General features: G+C 40.2%; 1 protein-coding gene across 1 annotated transcript; it reads left to right on the forward strand.

The window, feature by feature from the left end:
• Window positions 1-3,848: 3,848 nt before the first annotated feature.
• LOC306750162 (E3 ubiquitin/ISG15 ligase TRIM25-like) lies at window positions 3,849-16,892 on the forward strand (the record flags this gene model as incomplete). Its single annotated transcript, XM_079233558.1, has 2 exons — window positions 3,849-5,269; window positions 15,233-16,892. 2 exons carry the CDS (start codon window positions 3,849-3,851, stop codon window positions 16,890-16,892), a joined length of 3,081 nt encoding a protein of 1,026 aa, XP_079089684.1.
• Between the last annotated feature and the right edge of the window lie 1,931 nt (window positions 16,893-18,823).

An 18,823-nucleotide genomic window follows, 5' to 3' on the forward strand; every position in this document is an offset into this window, starting at 1 on the left:
ACCGTCTGGCACACTGCAACCACTGCCAAGCACAAGGGCAGGCTGCAGCGCATCATCCACTCTGCTGAGAGGGTGATTGGCTGCAATCTGCCGTCCCTCCAGGACTTGTTCGCTTCCAGGACTCTGAAGCGAGCTAGAAAGATTGTAGCTGACCCCTCTCACCCTGGTCACAAACTGTTTGAGTCCCTTCCCTCTGGCAGGAAGCTGAGATCCATCAGGACCAAGATCTCACGCCACACTAGGCCCCGAGGCCCTTTGTACTTGAAAAGTTGGGCCTCGAGGTCAAAAAGGTTAAGAACCCCTGTTGTAGACCACAGCACAACTCTCGACCGGGTCAACTCAAACAGGGAAACAACAAATTGGAATTGGAAATCGAGTTTAAAGTTTCACTGACGTTTGGAAATAATATTGTCGATATTAAAATATCAGCTTGATGTGAAAATTAAATGTTCAGTAGGTGGAAGCATTAGACTGACACGTCTGATTTTAAGTTAGCGACAAACTGAAGTTAAACCTCCAGTCAGTGAGTATCGTAAGACAAACAACTTCTAACAAAGGAACTGAGTCATCTAAAATTATAAAATTTTACAATGTCTGTAAAGTTGAGTAGTTTTGATGACTAAACCTAAAGTTTGTTTGTAGAATAAACCTAAAGTTCACCCTCTCACCTGTTAAGCTGCTGTGATGTTCACTGCAGGAAGACTTGTAAAAACTCCACTGAGCCTTTGGCAGCTTTAAACAACATCAGCAAAGAGAAATTTAAAGTTATGTAATTTCACACAATGTCACTTTGTAACTGCAACAAACAGAAACAACTCGTGGTTGTAAAAAGCAACGAGTGATTAAAACACTCTGCTTATTTCTCTGTGACAAAGATGTTTTAGTGAGGAAAGTTTAAAGGACAGCAACTTTGTGGTGTTTCAGAAGGAAAACTGACTCAGTTATACTCTTATATTAGTTTCATATTTTATACATCAGCTTTCTATGGAACCCTGGAGACTTATACTTTTCTGTTTGTTTATTCATCATGTAAACATGCAGTTTGTTCTCACATCCCATCAGTAAAGTCTGTTAAATGACTCTTGATCAATAATTTTATGGACAGATTCACTTCATCCACACGATCAATCAGTTTTACCAGAATGTTGTTTATATTAACCCGTTAAGCTCTATGGCATTTTTTTTAGGATTTAGCTCGAATTAGCATACCCAAACTAAAAAGGGTGTATCTCTGCAACCACAAGGGCTATTTGAATAATTCTGGTGTTATAATAAAGGCAACCCTTGTGAGCTTTTGGTCAGATGTGTAAGTATTAGTATATATGTTGCTGGCTAAGAGTAAATAAAGATTGAAACACAGAAAAAATAGACGTTTCAGGTCCGCCTTTAAAAAAAAGCACTTTTAGGATGATTATCTCCTTAAAATGATGCACTAAGCCCTGAAGCTCTCCCAAATCATAGCACAATATGTGAACAGTCTCTCTGCAATGTTTTCACTTGAAAAAGTGAAGCAGAACAAAGTCACAGAGGTAAAGTACAAAGAGAATTCAGGCGAGGTTTCCAAAATCTCCATTTGGGCACATTTGCGCATATTTTCGCGCATCTGTGACATTTGAATTTTTTCATGTAGCAAACCTTATATTTCACTTGTATATGACTTATGGTGTTCAATAAACTTGTAATAGTGGGGATTTACTGAGGGAAATGCATTTTTTCTTTTATTTGCTATTTATTCAAAATTTGCTGACTCAGCGATTTATGTTGCTGTGTTCTTTGGTTCATATCTCGGTGATGCTTTGCAGCAGAGGGATTTGAATCTGTGTGGAATTGTCTTGCTTTTTGCTATTTGTCTTTTTCTGATTGCACCAAGCTACGGGCTGCTAGTTCCGGAAACATGCAGAGTGGGCTGACTCGTGACAAAATTATAACTATATTATTTTAATAATTATTTTAGTTGGTGTTTGAGTTGTGTTGAAATAGCTGACTAATTATTGTAGCCCAGGTTCTCTTGTTTAATGTGATGTGGAGCATCAATATATTTGTTCATGATTATTGTAATGTTTTACACGGTTTAAATACATTTCTAAAAAAGGACCTATATAGGTCCATACGGGGCTAGAGAATAATGAATGATCTCCTCATTTGATTATGATCACGATAATTCAAGTTTAATAATAGCTCATAGGTCTGCAAATAAATACATAGAAATGTAATTAAATATTTCATTCCACATTTACATAAAGATAACATATTGAGGATAAATGAAGGTCTGGTGCCTTTTCTCTTAAGAAACATGCAGTGGAAGAGAAACAACGCTATAAAAGCATCAATACAACAATAGCAACAGACATGGAGACTAAATGAATTCAAAAGTTCAAACAGAGTTTAACCCTCAAATGACTTCTGTCTATTTGAGTTTACACAACTCAGCAGTGGATCCATAATGATAAAATGATAGTCCAGCATAGAGAGGCTGAGTGAATGTGGTCTGGACTCTGTGGAGTAGAGTCATGGTTTCAGAGACGCTATAGAAGGACAGAATACCTGCACTGTGATCCAGGTACACCCATACTCTGGAGGACTGAGGACCAGAGACAGGAGTTTCAACATGGTTGTACATAAAGTTATAACTATTATTATCATCACAATCAAATGACAAAGATTTTTCATTGAGTCCAAATCCACATTCATCCCCTTCCCCTTCTCTGCTGATATTCTTGTATGCGACTGTAGTGTTTTTTAAGCTTAGTTTGTCACATGTGGACTTGCACATCTATGTAAAATGAGTTGTTTATGTGTAGATTACAATGCATGAAATATGATAATTAATAAGGGATATTATTATGAAGGATTTGTGATTGTATGCATATTAAGGTCATTTGTATTACTGTGTAATGATGTCCATGTGTATATTGCAATGCTTAGGATAGATTATTGTTTATCAGGTCACAGAGTCACTAGTTTGCTGAGGTCACATGAACTCTGTACTGCAGAGTGCAGAGGTCATTTACACACAGACAGTGGTTGAGGGTTTTACAAAGGAGCATTTGGTCTTAAGGAACAAAGAGAATGGACCACCTGTGGTTCATCCTGTGGTTTATAACACGAGATAAGGAACTGGAGGGGGATTCGAGCCAGCCGAGATGAAAGGTTTCTGGGGAAGGATGACTGTAGGCTGAAGTAAGATTCTCATAAGTTGTAATGTATAGAACTGAATAACAATTCCTTCTAGGTCAAATATTGCATTAGCAAACACAGGAGGGCGGAGTGAGGACTTCAGGTACCGGAAAACATGAATGTTATGGAGCCATTTTCAAAACCTGTGCCAAGAGAGACTCCGCCCCTGTGGGACTTTTAGCCAATCGCATGCCGTAGAACTAACCAATGAGTGGCCTTAAGCTCTGTGAGTGAGATAAACTAACACGTGAGACTGGAAGGGGCTCTCTTGAACCACAGAGGCGGCAGGTAACTGGGGGACAGACTGTGAATCTGTGAGCAAGAGAGGGCCTCAAGCGAGAATGTATAAGCTGTTTTTGTGATGAACCTTTTATTAAATACTTTTTAATTATAACTCATCGAATTCCATTTTTACAGTGAAACAAAATACATATACACAGACCACCCAATGGTGTAGCTTCATTGCTCTCACCGGACTGCACCCACCCCTCTTCCTCTCCAGCTTTGCTGCTGTCCAATCACATGAAAGTTTGATAACTCCTCCCTCTTCTACTTCCTGTAAAACACAGTCAGCTCCACTCTGAGCACATGTTGAAGAGGAAGAGGAAAATGAAGAGGAACTAGAAATAGATTTTTTTTTTTACTCACACCGTCTCAGCCACGAGGAGAAAATGGCACAGAAAGGAGTTCAGCTGGACCAGGAGAACTTCTCTTGTTCCATCTGTCTGGATCTACTGAAGGATCCGGTGGCTATTCCCTGTGGACACAGCTACTGCATGAACTGTATTAAAGCCCACTGGGACAAAGAGGATGGGAAGAAACTCCACAGCTGCCCTCAGTGTAGGAAGACCGTCACACCGAGGCCTGTCCTGCTGAAAAACACCATGTTAGCAGATTTAGTGGAGCAACTGAAAAAGACTGGACTCCAAGCTGCTGCTGCTGATCACTGCTATGCTGGACCTGAAGATGTGGCCTGTGATGTCTGCACTGGGAGGAGACTGAAAGCCTTCAAGTCCTGTTTGGTGTGTCTGGTCTCTTATTGTGAGAAACACCTTCAGCCTCATCATGATGTACCTCAATTAAAGAAGCACAAGCTGGTGGACCCCTCCAACAAGCTCCAGGAGAACATCTGCTCTCGTCACGATGAGGTGATGAAGATTTTTTGCCGTACTGATCAGCGGTGTATCTGTTATCTCTGCTTAATGGATGAACATAAAGGCCACGACACAGTCTCAGCTGCAGCAGAAAGGATTGAGAGGCAGAGAGAGCTGGAGGGGAGTCGACTAAACATCCAGCAGAGAATCCAGGACAGAGAGGAAGACGTGAAGCTGCTTCATCAGGAGGTGGAGGCCATTAATCTCTCTGCTGATAAAACAGTGGAGGACAGTGAGAAGATCTTCACTGGGCTGATCCGTCTCCTGGAGAAAAGAAGCTCTGATGTGAAGCAGCAGGTCAGATCCCAGCAGATAACTGAAGTGAATCGAGTTAAAGAGCTTCAGGAGAAGCTGGAGCAGCAGATCACTGAGCTGAAGAGGAACGACGCTGAGCTGCAGAAGCTCTCGCACACAGAGGATCTCAACCAGTTTCTACACAACTACCCCTCACTGTCACCACTCAGTGAGTCTATAGACTCATCCTGCAGCAACATCCGTCCTCTGAGATACTTTGAGGACGTGACAGCGGCTGTTTCAGAAGTCAGAGATGAACTACAGGACATCCTGAGAGACAAGAGGACAAATGTCTCACTGGCAGTGACTGAAGTGGATGTTTTACTGCCACAACCAGAGCCAAAGACCCGAGCTGGATTCTTAAGATATTCACGTGAAATCACACTGGATCCAAACACGGCAAACGCATATCTGTTGTTATCTGATGGGAACAGAAAAGCTACATTTGTGAGTCAACACCAGTCTTATTTTCGTCACACAGACACATTCACTGATTATTTTCAGGTCCTGAGTAGAGAGAGTCTGACTGGACGTTGTTACTGGGAGGTGGAGTGGAGAGGAGGAGGAGGAGTTTATGTAGCAGTTGCATACAAGAATATCAGCAGAAAAGGGGATGGGGATGAATGTCTTTTTGGATTTGAAAAGTATTTTCTTCTCGTCCTCATTCCAGGATTTCACACAAAGCTGATGTATAAAATATGAGAGTAGAACATCTTAAAAATAAGCAGAGTGTAATATCACGTGTTGCTTTTTACAACCACAAGTTTGTTTGTCTACAAAATATTCATCACACAGACTTAAAAACCCTTTAAAATAAAAATAATAATCTGGTCATTTTTGGGTCTGTGGACTGTGAGAAAACTAGCACTTCTAGTGAGAGCTGTTGTGTATTATAATGAGTTTACATGTTGGACGGTCAAGACAAATAAATAACTCTGAAAGCATTATGCAATATCAAATGAATGATACTGTATGTATTATGCAAATGTGTCAAATTAGAATTATGGGATGTATTGGGTGATTGTGGAAGGAATCCAGAAAACATCAGACCCCCCACCACATAAATTACACAGCCTGAAGATTGGAGCAGGATAAGAGGACGTGCTCAGGAATATGGCTGTGAAGGGGGTTGCTTGACGTAAGGCCTGAGAGCTGTATTTATGCTAACGGTGTTGGGTTGAGCAACACCTAACAGATTGGTGACGGAACAACAGAACAAGATCTTGTCCAATCGATGGGCTGGAAGAGGTGCTGACCAGGTGAAGGGGGGCTGACTTTAAGTGGACAAAGGCTGAGACAGTCAAAAAATCAAGAGATCTCTTTGTGACTACTACCGGGCAAGCACCTCAACTCTCTTTGGCCATTTCTCAATACCAAGTATGTTAAGTAAAGACTTAGGTTCTTTTGGAGTTTGGACTTGGTAACCCAGACTCTAAAGGATGGGAGGCCGCAGGACGGTCTTTCTGCAATAGCAACAGCAGCTGACTTGACGACGTCCCCAAAGCTGCTTATGAGTTTACTCTAATTCTGCACTGTAAAGTATTTTTATAGTCAAACAAAATATGACAAACCTGCTTTTTTGCACTGGTTTCACAGACATACACATACAATTGTGTGTGTGTGTGTATATATATATATATATATACATACATACATAATTATATATATATATATATTGTGTTCATAAAAATATGCATGTTTTATATACAGTGTTGGACAGCCTGCAATGTATGTGAATCTCTTATCAACTCGAGCCCTGACCTGTCATTTTCAGCTTTAACCTAAGAAGACATTGCATTGTGAGGGAAGAAAGAACAGCATTTTTTAGGAAGGGCCACCGGACGCAGAACAAACTGTCAGGCCCTGCGGTGAGCAGGCCTCAGCTTGACCCCCCCAATGTAAAGTAGAAATACAAGGCGTGAAGACGTTTAGACCAGATAAGATCTTAAAGTGACCCAGGAGAAACTGGATTGCAGGATATTCACAGGGTCATAAATTAGGGTGGTGTGATGTCTTTAAAGGTTAAAGTGATTTGTGTGTTTTTTCCTGAATATAATTTAGTGATGCTCAGGGTGGACAAAACCGTGTCTGCTAGAGACCGTGATCCACCTTGCATAAGAGTACAGTACAGAAGATACTCTTGACATATAATCACTGCTTGGCAAGTTTTAATGTGTAAACTGTAAACTGTTAAAATTATTGTGTTTCTTCAAATAACCTTTGTAGTAAAGTGATGTTAAAATGTTAATTTTTTCTCTGTGCGTGGGTGAGGACTGAGAGGGTGAGCGGAAACAAGGCTGATAAGATCTAGGTGTGAAAAAAGGGGAAGTAAGACAGGAAGCGGGGGCTTCAAGAAAGCCTGTGCCTCAGCACCTCTGAAAGGAGGGTCAAGAGATGAAATTTGGGAGAGAATCAAGGTTTTTCGTTCAGTTGCGTTTGAGCAAGTAAGGTGAATAGTCATAGCAATACGTTAGTGTAGTGGTCGAATCAATTAATTAGATCCTCCGTTCTCCTATCTTCTCAGTTGTCTTCTAAGTACTTGTGAGGTTGCATTTGTAACGTGTACATCCTTTTCTATCTTTGGTCAAATAAAATTGATTGATATTGAAGTTTAAATCAAGTCAGCGAGTCCATTGCTCCTTTTTCATCTTCTTCATTCTTGGTATCAAGCCATCAGAGGGCCAGAGGCGGAGCTTCGCGATGACCCGCCCCGGCAGTCCCCGAGGTGAGTTTGAGGTTAATCCATCATGGCTACACACACTGATCACTATACAGGATACATTTACATAACAGACTCATATTTGTTGTAACTAATTAGAGAGAGAGTTACGGTGACTGACTGACTGACTGTCCGCTGGACACCGCTGGGTGTCTACAGGTAGAGAGTGGGTTTAATAAGTATTAAATCCCCTTGCAAAAGTTTGTCATAAATTTACATAGGCGGTCATATGGACCCTTCACTGTGGTCCCATATCCCGCGGGATTCGCCTGTCACCTGTCACCTGTCGGCCTGAGTTCGAGCTTCTCTCTCTCAATCCATCTTTCAAATTAAAGCCTTGAGAGTAAAAATAAAATATAAAAATAAATAAACGGTTAACTTGCAGAACTAACACTTACACTGCAGTGATAAAGAGCACAACAGCCTGACTGTTTAATAACAGAGACACATAGCATTGTATTTATATTGTGTGTATAAATATATGTATATATGTTTTGTATATATCTACACAGATTCACATATAAATATGAATATATTGTGTTTATAAATATATTTATATTGGTTTTTTTATATATATATATATATATATATATATATATATATATATATATATATATATATATATATACAGATACACATATATTTGTATATATATACAGAGATACAGAGATAATTGCAAACAATTCAGTCAAAAGTAAAAAGACAGTGCTGTAAACTCTGAGACCAAAGATTGCTCTTTAGACCCTCCAAAACCGAATTATATCTCATGTTTAATCGTTATGGAGAAATCGATTGCCAGAAAATAATTTCATCAAAAAGTCCTGCAGAGACCAGGCCCCTATTTTTCGTACGTGGTTCAACAAAGTCGAGCAAATGTCCGATGTCAGATCCGTGCTGAAACAGTCCCGTTCCTCTTCAGAAGGGATAATAATCGTGCACTGACACCACGATGTTCTAACATTACAATGGCAAATAAACTCAGAGGAACCTCTTTTTTTTATCTCTGCTGAGAAGCAGGAGATGATCCCAAACGCATATGAGGAAGTCAATAGTTTAATCATGGTAAAGTCTAATGCTGCATTCACAGCAAACGATTCGCAACGGTTTTTGCAACGTTTTTGGTGTGACATTAAGCACTGCAAATATATCAGACAAGTTAAATGCGTCAGTGTTGAGAAAATGTATCGGCTAGTTTTAAGTGCTTCATCACCCAAATTAATCAGATTATATTTATTTAAATGTGCCTGCTGGCAGTAGTATACAAATAAATATATACTTATGATGATATATGTACTGTATGCGCGTATGTATCATGTACTATATATGTGTATATATGTATATGTAGATTACGATATATTTAGGAGTTTGAATATGTGTGTGGGCGGATCAGTATTTATGTATTATTCATAATCAGAAATTCAATGAATTGAAGCAGTGAAAAGAAATTGTGTGTGATTCTCTGTATTCTTCTTATCACAAATCCACCGTAGTAGTTTTCTCCAATAATGATATGTATGGTGTACTAATAACACTGTCATATAATTATGTATGCTTTCAACACATCCATAAATTTCTTTAGCGCTAAATAAGCGCTACGAACAGCACGGCATGCAACGGGCGATATACAGTCTGTGAGATGGGCAATGGGCGTGCGGTGTTCAATATGGCTCGAGAAGGTCTTGTAAATAAGTGATTCCTTGTCGACAGAGTCATCATGATGTGAGAACGGATCTTGGTGATCTGGAAGAACTCTCTCCCTATAAAACGAATATAACTAACATCACTCCTTCATCAATGAGGAAGGGAGCTGCCTTTTTTGTCCGGAAGGAGTGGCCAGCTTATCCAGTGAATTTCAGTTAGCCTGCGCAGATTTAAATTTGTGGCTGTGTTGCTATGGTGATTTTTCTAAACTTGCTTCGAGGAACCGAAAATGCTAACTCAGTAAGCCAGGAACGAAGAATAGGGCCCAGGCTGCTCTCGGCGGGCACCATGAACGGTGGTGCGGGGCTCACTGGTCCGGCGAGCAGGACCTCAAATCGTCGACGTATCTTTTTAAGTATGACGAATCTTGACAAACCGACCACAGATGTGATGCTTAAACAACTAACTTCTCGCTTGAAAACATCCTAAAATTACCTTCTGTGACTCAACAACAGTAGTATTTAGAGAATGTCTGACAGGACGACAGTATGCAACAAAACACATGTTAGGTTTAGGCAACAATAGTATTTAGTTAAGTTTAACACACTGAACACTGGAGGTCATTTTCAGTCGATTTTCTCGATTTCACATAATTTTCTTAGATTCACCTTTTAAGGCACTTGCATATAAGATATATACCCATGTTTTACATCATAAATTGCAGAACAATCTCAGCTATCTATATAATGAGGCACCATTGTCATAAGGCAAAAGTGTAAAGAGAAAAACGTTACAATATGACACTAAAGCTGAAAAATGGAGTCTCGATTTTTTGAAATTATTCATATCGCTTGAAAAAAACCTAACTTTACTCAGGTGGTAACTCTGTTTAGGTGATGGAAATTGGTTTACAGTGAAATATATGAATAAAATGGTAGATACATGTAAATCAATGTCTAAAACTAAGTTTTGTATTATCGTTTTTTGAGTAGAAATATGGTCTTTCACACCTTTCACCAAAATGATAAAAACGGAGAAATGACTTCATACTGCAGATAAAGCTTCATGGGGTGTGTGCAAATGAAAAATGACCATCACAACAACATTTTTTTTGGAAATAAAAATATGTATTTTAAAAAAATTCCATGCCGTGTCTTTTCGCACTTTCTTTATGCTGCAAAGCTCGCAGACCATGCGACCCGCCGTTGACTTTGTTTTGGGGCAGGCTGCAGCAGCAGCAGAGACAGGCACAGGAACATGACCTGCAGGTGCAGGTGTCGGGGCAGGAGCGATGTGAAGCGGCTGTCCACAGAGATCAGCACTCAGCTGCTCCATGAAACCTCTGTGCGTCATGGGATCTGTTTGCCTGGCCAGACAGAGTTCCTGGTGGATGATGTAGCTGTTGGTGGCTGCAATGTCCATAAAATGAAAAAAAAGCGTTCTGTACCAGTGCATCGTCTCGCGATGTACAGAGTAATACTGGATGAGCTGGTCTGACAGAACAACTCCACCCATGTACTTGTTGTACTCTGCAACTGGTGTGGGACAGGGGACTGGTGCTCTTTTCCAGGAGCCATCTTGCTGCTTCATCCTCCTCTGCGCAGTTCCCCCAGAGTATGCAGAGTGAACTGTGGAGCAGGCTGATACTTCCCTTGTGTCCATCCACTTCACATAGACGATAGGGCCATCTCATGGAGCCTCTCGGTGACTTATTTGTGGCTGGTACTCCTCTCTGTAAAATAAATGAATACTAGTCAGTTGAAAGAAAGATGACGTAACGATTGAGCAGAGTGCTCCGCATACCATGTGTAAATATTACTCAGCTCACGACTGTGGTAGTAATTTGAGCAGAGTGCTCAGCATACTATGTGTAAATATTATTCAGATCACAACTGTGGTAGTAATTTGAGCAGAGTGCTCAGCATACTATGTGTAAATATTACTCAGATCATGACTGTGGTAGTAACGTGAGCAGCAGTGTGCTCCGCTCAAAACTCAGCCATTAACTTGACATTAACATTAACCCTGTTCACACTGTCTGACCAAAGAAATATGCCTCACTTTAAAATCCACAAACAACAGGATACAAGAGGCTATGTATGGTGGGGACATTCAGGTCGGTCAAACAGCATAACACATTAAAAACAGGCTTTTGGAAACATGAGACTCCACTAAACCAAATGGGGGCCGACTCCTAAGAACAAAACCAGCTTGTTATAGGAATCATTGTAGTGGTTTAAGAAAAATAGAAAAATTAATGGCACTTTTTCCCATAAAATAGAAACAGAAAATGCAATTAAATAAACAGAAAATCCACTTCATCATTGCCTAAATAAACAGAAAGTGCACTATATCCTATGAAGTTTATAATTTTTCTCTCTTCTTCAAAATAGCGATTGTATCGCATGAGTAAAAGTCTCTGGAATCTTTCATCCGACAGCCTGTTCCTCCTTGGGGTCAGAACAATACTGCCCCGGCTGAAAAGCCTTTTGACAGTGTTGTAACTTGTTTTATTACATGATTTTCTCTCATGTAAACAGGAAGTGCTTTTACTTTGAAGGCAGAAAGTACAATAATACGTGCTTGTTGACGCTAACTAATGTTGATGTTACGTGTGGAAAATATACACATGTCGGGTGCAAGAGCGCGTTCTCAATGCTTTAACAGTTGTAATACTGCAGTTCACCAGTAAAGTGATTCCGTTCATACCAGACATGTCTTGGTCCTCATTAGAAGCTCCACTTCATTACAGACAGGTGCACTTGATGGTATTGGAGTGTTGTATTGCTTTGCAATATCCTTAATCCTAGGGAACTGGATCCGGGCACTCCGTCTCCGTCTCATCCATTCCCCGCTTCCCTCCTTCTACGCACCAGCAGCTACGTCACTCAAATCACTCAGATGGAGTTCTGTGATAGATTGTTCATGCAGGAAGTGTCGTGTGACTCGCGCGCCACTAAAAGAGAACTTTTCGGACTGGTAAAAGTGGCTTGAGTAACGCAGGAAAGCGAGTTACTGAGGTCTAGTAAAGTAGTGTAGTTACCAATATTTTGAGTGTAATGCGTTACTTTACTTCGCTACCTATAAAAGTAATTACGTTACTGTAATCCGTTACTTTGTAACTCGTTACCCCCAACACTGAATATTACTCAGATCATGACTGTGGTAGTAACGTGAGCAGCAGTGTGCACCGCGTGGCGTGCTCTCGTGCACAGTGTACACATTACTAGTTTGCACCATGCAGTCTTACAGACACGTAACAAAGTTTAGTAACTACACTTACCCATCTTCCTCAGAAGAACCAGAGCCTTCGAGCTCTGACGACGATGCAATGTCGTCCTCCTCCTCGCTGCTCTCCAGAATCATGCGTTTTGCTTCCTCCGTGTTGAATCTCTTTGTCGTCATGAGGTCGCTTTTCTCTGACTAAAAACTGTAGCGTGTGTATAAGCTCAGGTGGGTAGTCCTTTGAGACTTCCTGAGTGTACATTGGTTGTTTAGTTCACGAAATGGTGACGGACATATGATTCAACAAATCACAGAGAAGGATTTTTTTTTTTTTTTTACCAGCGTCAGATGACACACTGCTGCCCTTTCGCTTGCTTGATAATGTTAAAATTATGCTGGGCTATGCCTGGGCAGGCACCCGGAAGCAGGAAGTCTTCTCTTTCCGCCAGACGTAAATTTATATTTCTGCGATGTATAATCGCGTGCTGTGAATATTTTAGAAATTTAGAGAAACGCTTCGAGTGTCACCACGCGAAACCGCGGGCCCAGTGGGCAGACGTTTAAGACAAATCGTGAAGGTTGGGTTTAAAATTAGTTTATGAGCTTAGGTTTACTCAACTAAATAAACGTTAGGTTTAGGCTTCACAAGGAGGCCTGTCCTGCTGAAAAACACCATGTTAGCAGATTTAGTGGAGCAACTAAAGAAGACTGGACTCCAGCTGCTAAAAAAGTGATTCTTAATATTTTATAAAAGTCAATGACAAAAATATTTCATACAAATGTTAAATCAGGGCTGTAAAGTATTTTCGTCTTGTCTTCATTGCAGGGATACACACAAAGCTGATTTATAAAATATAAAACTAATATGAAACTAATGCGAGATTATAACTGAGTCAGTTTTGCTCCTGATTCAGGGACAAAGTTTGAACAGGAGACCATTTACTAGTCAAACGCTAAAGAATCGTTGTCACGATGAAATGAGCAGAGTTTGATATCACTTGTTGCGTTTTGCAACCAAGAGTTGTTTTTTTGTTGCAGTTACAGCTGATTTGGTTCATTCATGTGCTTCTTGATTAGCGTCTGTTGTTTGCTGCTGAGCAGGCAGTCTACAGGGGCTTCTCTTGAACAGCCTGTTAACGTCTGTTAAATCAGGGCTGTACCTGTATCTACCACTAATGAATCTGGGGACATTCCTTCAAAATTGTTGTGGGAGTTTAAGAAATACGAGTAATTCATTCTTTATTGTTGTGCGAGTTAAATAAACACGAGTAGGTGTTTAAAATACTTTTGATATAATTTCTACTCATGAGTTTTTGATGGTTGATTCTGATACTTTTTTATCCGTATGTCAAATTGTTTTTCACACAAAATCTGAAAATGGAGACAATAAACCTTTTATTTAAATCCAATATTGTATAAATATTGTTTTTTAAATACACAAATATGAAACTAAAACTGTGGTTCACAGACAGCTGAGGCTGAACACAAGCAATGTTTGTTTCTAACAAGATAAACTATTTATACGACACTTTTGAAGCTAAAGAAAAGAGAAGGATTGAATAAAAGAGACAGATACTAATTGCAATAGGAACAGAAAGTGTGGACACAGCTTATTTATAAAGTTAGAAACCATGTAATAACAATCTTATTTCTGTGTTTTGCATTAGTTATAAAAAAAATGTCATTACTGTAAACTGTGATTATTACTGATACTATTTTAAAGATTAAAAAAAACAATATTAGATAGAATATACAACATGTCCTTTAAGGGACACATTTAAAGATTGACGATTCTTGGTATTTTGACATTTGTTGATTAGTTGTGAAGAGAAAAAAGGGTTGCCTCAAACAGCAGAATCAGCTGATTTGGTTCATTCATGTGCTTCTTGATTAGTGTCTGTTGTTTGCTGCTGAGCAGGCAGTCTACAGGGGCTTCTCTTGAACAGCCTGTTAACGTCCCTCTCCAGAATGGAGAGAGTCCTCGTTGGTGTCAGGACTGTCCCTTTGTCTTCCACAAACACAGGATGATTAATTCAGATGGTTTTCCATGCACAAGTCCTTAGTTGAGTGAGGAATTTCAGGTTTGCAGTTGATCAATCAGAGACCTTTTCAGACAGAAGCAGAGTCGTTTACTGAGAACTGTAGTTGGAGTATATTAGAGTACACTCGTTAGGTTTCTCTCATCGTCTCGCGAAACCTGTACTTGGATTCTTTAAACCTGTTTGCTTCATCTGTGTGAGCTTAACTGTGAACCAAGGTTTTATTTATATAGTAAAACAAAATGTAGACATACAATATAAAATAATGTTGTTATTGACTTTTACATAATAGTAAGAATCAGTGACAATGGTGTTTATGTAGTTAAAAGCACTGCTTTCATTGTGCTGTATCTTCTATAAAATGTAGATGATTATTTCAATGATTGTGTGATTTTATTATTCCAAATTCAATGTTTTTCCTGTTTTTTTTAATAATCTTTAAATGTGTGCCTTAAAGGACATATTGTATATTCTATCTAACATTGTTTTTAAATCTTTAAAATAGTATCAGTAATATTAACATTAATTAATTAGATATATTATGATTAGATTAGATTAGATTATATGGTTTATAACTTTATAAATAAGCTATGTGCCCACTTTCTGTTTCTATTACAATTAGTATCTGTCTCTTTTATTCAATCCTTCTCTTTTCTTTTGTTTCAAAAGTGTCGTATAAATAGTTTATCTTGCTAATAACAAACATTGCTTGTGTACTTCATGATACTTTGTTAAGCAGACCAGACCGGCCAATGAGACCGGCCAATGGTAGCTTCATCGCTCTCACTGGGCTGACCCCCCCTCCCCATCTTGCTGCTGTCCAATCACATGAAAGCTAGATAACTCCTCCCTCTTCTTCTTCCTGTAAAATACAGGCAGCTCCACTCTGAGCACATGTTGCCTTCTTTGGAGCAGACACCTCATTCAGTGAAGATTAGTGAATGAACAGGAACAAAAAACATATTCTTGATTTAAACTCACAGTCTCGGCCACGAGGAGAAAATGGCAGAAAAAGGAGTTCAGCTGGACCAGGAGAACTTCTCTTGTTCCATCTGTCTGGATCTACTGAAGGATCCGGTGACTATTCCCTGTGGACACAGTTACTGCATGAACTGTATTAAAGCCCACTGGGATACAGAGGAAGGGAAGAAACTTCACAGCTGCCCTCAGTGTAGGAAGACCTTCAAACGGAGGCCTGTCCTGGGGAAAGACACCATGTTAGCAGATTTAGTGGAGGAGCTGAAGGAGACTGGACTCCAAGATGCTGCTGCTGATCACTGCTATGCTGGACTTGAAGATGTGGCCTGTGATGTCTGCACTGGGAGGAGACTGAAAGCCTTCAAGTCCTGTCTCTTCTGTCTGGTCTCTTACTGTGAGAAACACCTCCAACCTCATCATGATGTACCGCCATTAAAGAAACACAAGCTGGTGGACCCCTCTAACAAGCTCCAGGAGAACATCTGCTCTCTTCACGATAAGGTAATGAAGATTTTTTGCCGTACTGATCAGCGGTGTATCTGTTATCTCTGCTTAATGGAGGAACATAAAGGCCACGACACAGTCTCAGCTGCAGCAGAAAGGATTGAGAGGCAGAGAGAGCTGGAGGGGAGTCGACTAAACATCCAGCAGAGAATCCAGAACAGAGAGAAGGACGTGAAGCTGCTCCATCAGGAGGTGGAGGCCATTAATCTCTCTGCTGATAAAACAGTGGAGGACAGTGAGAAGATCTTCTCTGAGCAGATGCGTCTCCTTGAGAAAAGAAGCTCTGATGTGAAGCAGCAGGTCAGATCCCAGCAGATAACTGAAGTGAGTCGAGTCAAAGAGCTTCAGGAGAAGCTGGAGCAGCAGATCACAGAGCTGAAGAGGAACGACGCTGAGCTGCAGAAGCTCTCGCACACAGACGATCTCAACCAGTTTCTACACAACTACCCCTCACTGTCACCACTCAGTGAGTCTACAGACTCATCCAGCATCAACATCCGTCCTCTGAGATACTTTGAGGACGTGACAGCGGCTGTGTCAGAAGTCAGAGATGAACTACAGGGCGTTCTTAGAGAAAAAGTGGATGTTTTACTGCCACAACCAGAGCCCAAGACCAGAGCTGGATTCTTAGAGTATTCACGTGAAATCACACTGGATCCAAACACAACAAGCCGACAGCTGTTATTATCCGATGGGAACAGAAAAGTAGCATTTATGAGTCAACACCAGTCTTATTTTAGTCACCCAGACAGATGCAATGTATGTGATCAGGTCCTGAGTAGAGAGAGTCTGACTGGACGTTGTTACTGGGAGGTGAAGTGGAGAGGAGGAAGCGTTTATGTAGCAGTTGCATACAAGGATATCAGCAGAAAAGGGTACGGGGCTGAATGTCTTTTTGGATTCAATGACAAATCTTGGGCATTAAGATGTCTCAAAAACAGTTATACATCTTTTCACAACAGTGTCCACACTCCCGTCTCTGGTCCTCAGTCCTCCAGGGTAGGAGTGTACCTGGATCACAGTGCAGGTATTCTGTCCTTCTACAGCGTCTCTGAAACCATGACTCTACTCCACAAAGTCCAGACCACATTCACTCAGCCTCTCTATGCTGGACGTTGTGTTTCCTCTGGAGACACTGCTGAGATGTGTAAACTGAAATAGACAGAAGTCATTTGAGGGTTCAACTCTGTGTTTGAAGTCTTGAAGTCATTCAGTCTCCATGTTTGTTGCTGAGAGCTCATCATCTGAACTTCTCTGAGCTTAAAATGTCTGATGAATATTTGTATTGATGCTTTTATATTGTTGTTTCTCTTCCACTGCATTTTTCTGAAGACAAAAAGCAGCAGACCTACATTTATCAAATATATTTTAGTTGTCTTTACTCTACTTACTTTGTCAGATAGGATGTGAGAACAAACTGAATGTTTCCATGATAAATAAACAAACATGAACAAAGTATTTTCGTCTTGTCTTTATTCCAGGGTTACACACAAAGCTGATTAAAATATAAAACTAATATGAAACTAAAATGATAGTATAACTTAGTCAGTTTTCCTCCTAAATCAGGTGCAGGGTGTGTTCACCCTCAAATTTGTGAGATTATCTGTGAACCAAGATTTTATTTAAATATTTGTATATTTAAAAACACATTCATATATTATTGGGTTTACTGTATACACAGCGTTTATTGTCTCCATTTTCAGATTTTGTGTCAAAAACGAATCGACTTCATGCGGATAAAAATTATGAATAGAATGTTCAGTCTATAAAATGTATTTTAAATGCCTACAACAATATTGAGGGAATTCAATTCAATTCAGTTTATTTTATATAGCCCAACATCACAGATACAAATTTGCCTCGGAGGGCTAAACAATCTGTACACATAACATCCCTAGTAGTCTTCAGGGGCTTCTCTTGAACAGCCTGTTAACGTCCCTCTCCAGGATGGAGAGAGTCCTCGTTGGTGTCAGGACTGTCCCTTTGTTTTCCACAAACACATGATAATTCATTCAGATGGTTTTCCTTAAACAAGTCATTAGTGGAGTGAGGAGCTTCAGGTTTGCAGTTGATCAATCAGAGACCTCAGCATAAACACAGCATTCATATCTGTTAACCAATCAGAGCTAATCAGGCAGCAGTGTGCAGAGCCGGGACTGGAAAGCCCCTTTTCCGTCTCCAGATTAGTTACCCAATTTATATGGAATTTGCCCAAACTGAGTGATGTGGAGCTGGTATGGAGAGTCAGTGAACTGAAGGATGATGGGGCCTTTTTGTCTTCTGTGTTTCTCAGTTTGTCTGCATCATTATTCTTATTCACTCAGTTGTTTGTCACATATTTTCTCATTATCCACCGGTATACTGTAAACCTATTGATTATGAATTAGAGTAAAATACATTACATTTAGATTATGGTACTGCAAAGGAGGAGAGGAGGTCACCGAGGATACCAGACGAGTGCACTGGGTCTCCTCAGAGAGAAGAGCTTGCAATCGAGGCAGAAAGGTTCCAGAGGGCCGCTGACGTGCTGTCTCGTCATTATGGAGGCGGGTCCTTCACAAAGGGAACGAGGACGAGCAGCGACGCCACTTCTGCTGCATTTTCCCAAAGCCGCAAAACATCATATGCCTTTTTCTGAAGAGGAGGAAGAGGTCAAAGTTAGCTAAACTACTTCTATACATAGATATACAGAACATTGGTAACAGATAGTTTCAGGAAGATCTACAAATGATAAGTAACTCATTAATGTGAGATGAATTGGTGACACATCAAATATAACAGGTGACGAGACAGAAAGCTAATTAGGATCAACTGGGACACTCCTGTAATTTACGAGCACGTTGGGATTCATCATTATAAGAACACAGGTAGCAGCAGTTCTGCAGTTTAAACTGCAGCTCAGTGGAAGGTCCTATAGGTGCTGTCTAAGATGAGAACTGGAGGTGAATGAGATGGAGGAGAGTTGCACCAATCTGACACAGAAAACACTCAATAAAAACAATTACAGTGCTTTGCTTCTACAGGCCTTGAGGGGCTGTTTTGGAGCAACTTCCTTTAATGTTTTCACTATCAGTGGATCTTCTGGTAGATAT

Source organism: Taurulus bubalis (genome assembly GCF_910589615.1).
Source record: "Taurulus bubalis genome assembly, chromosome: 17".
Classification (NCBI taxonomy): domain Eukaryota; kingdom Metazoa; phylum Chordata; class Actinopteri; order Perciformes; family Cottidae; genus Taurulus; species Taurulus bubalis.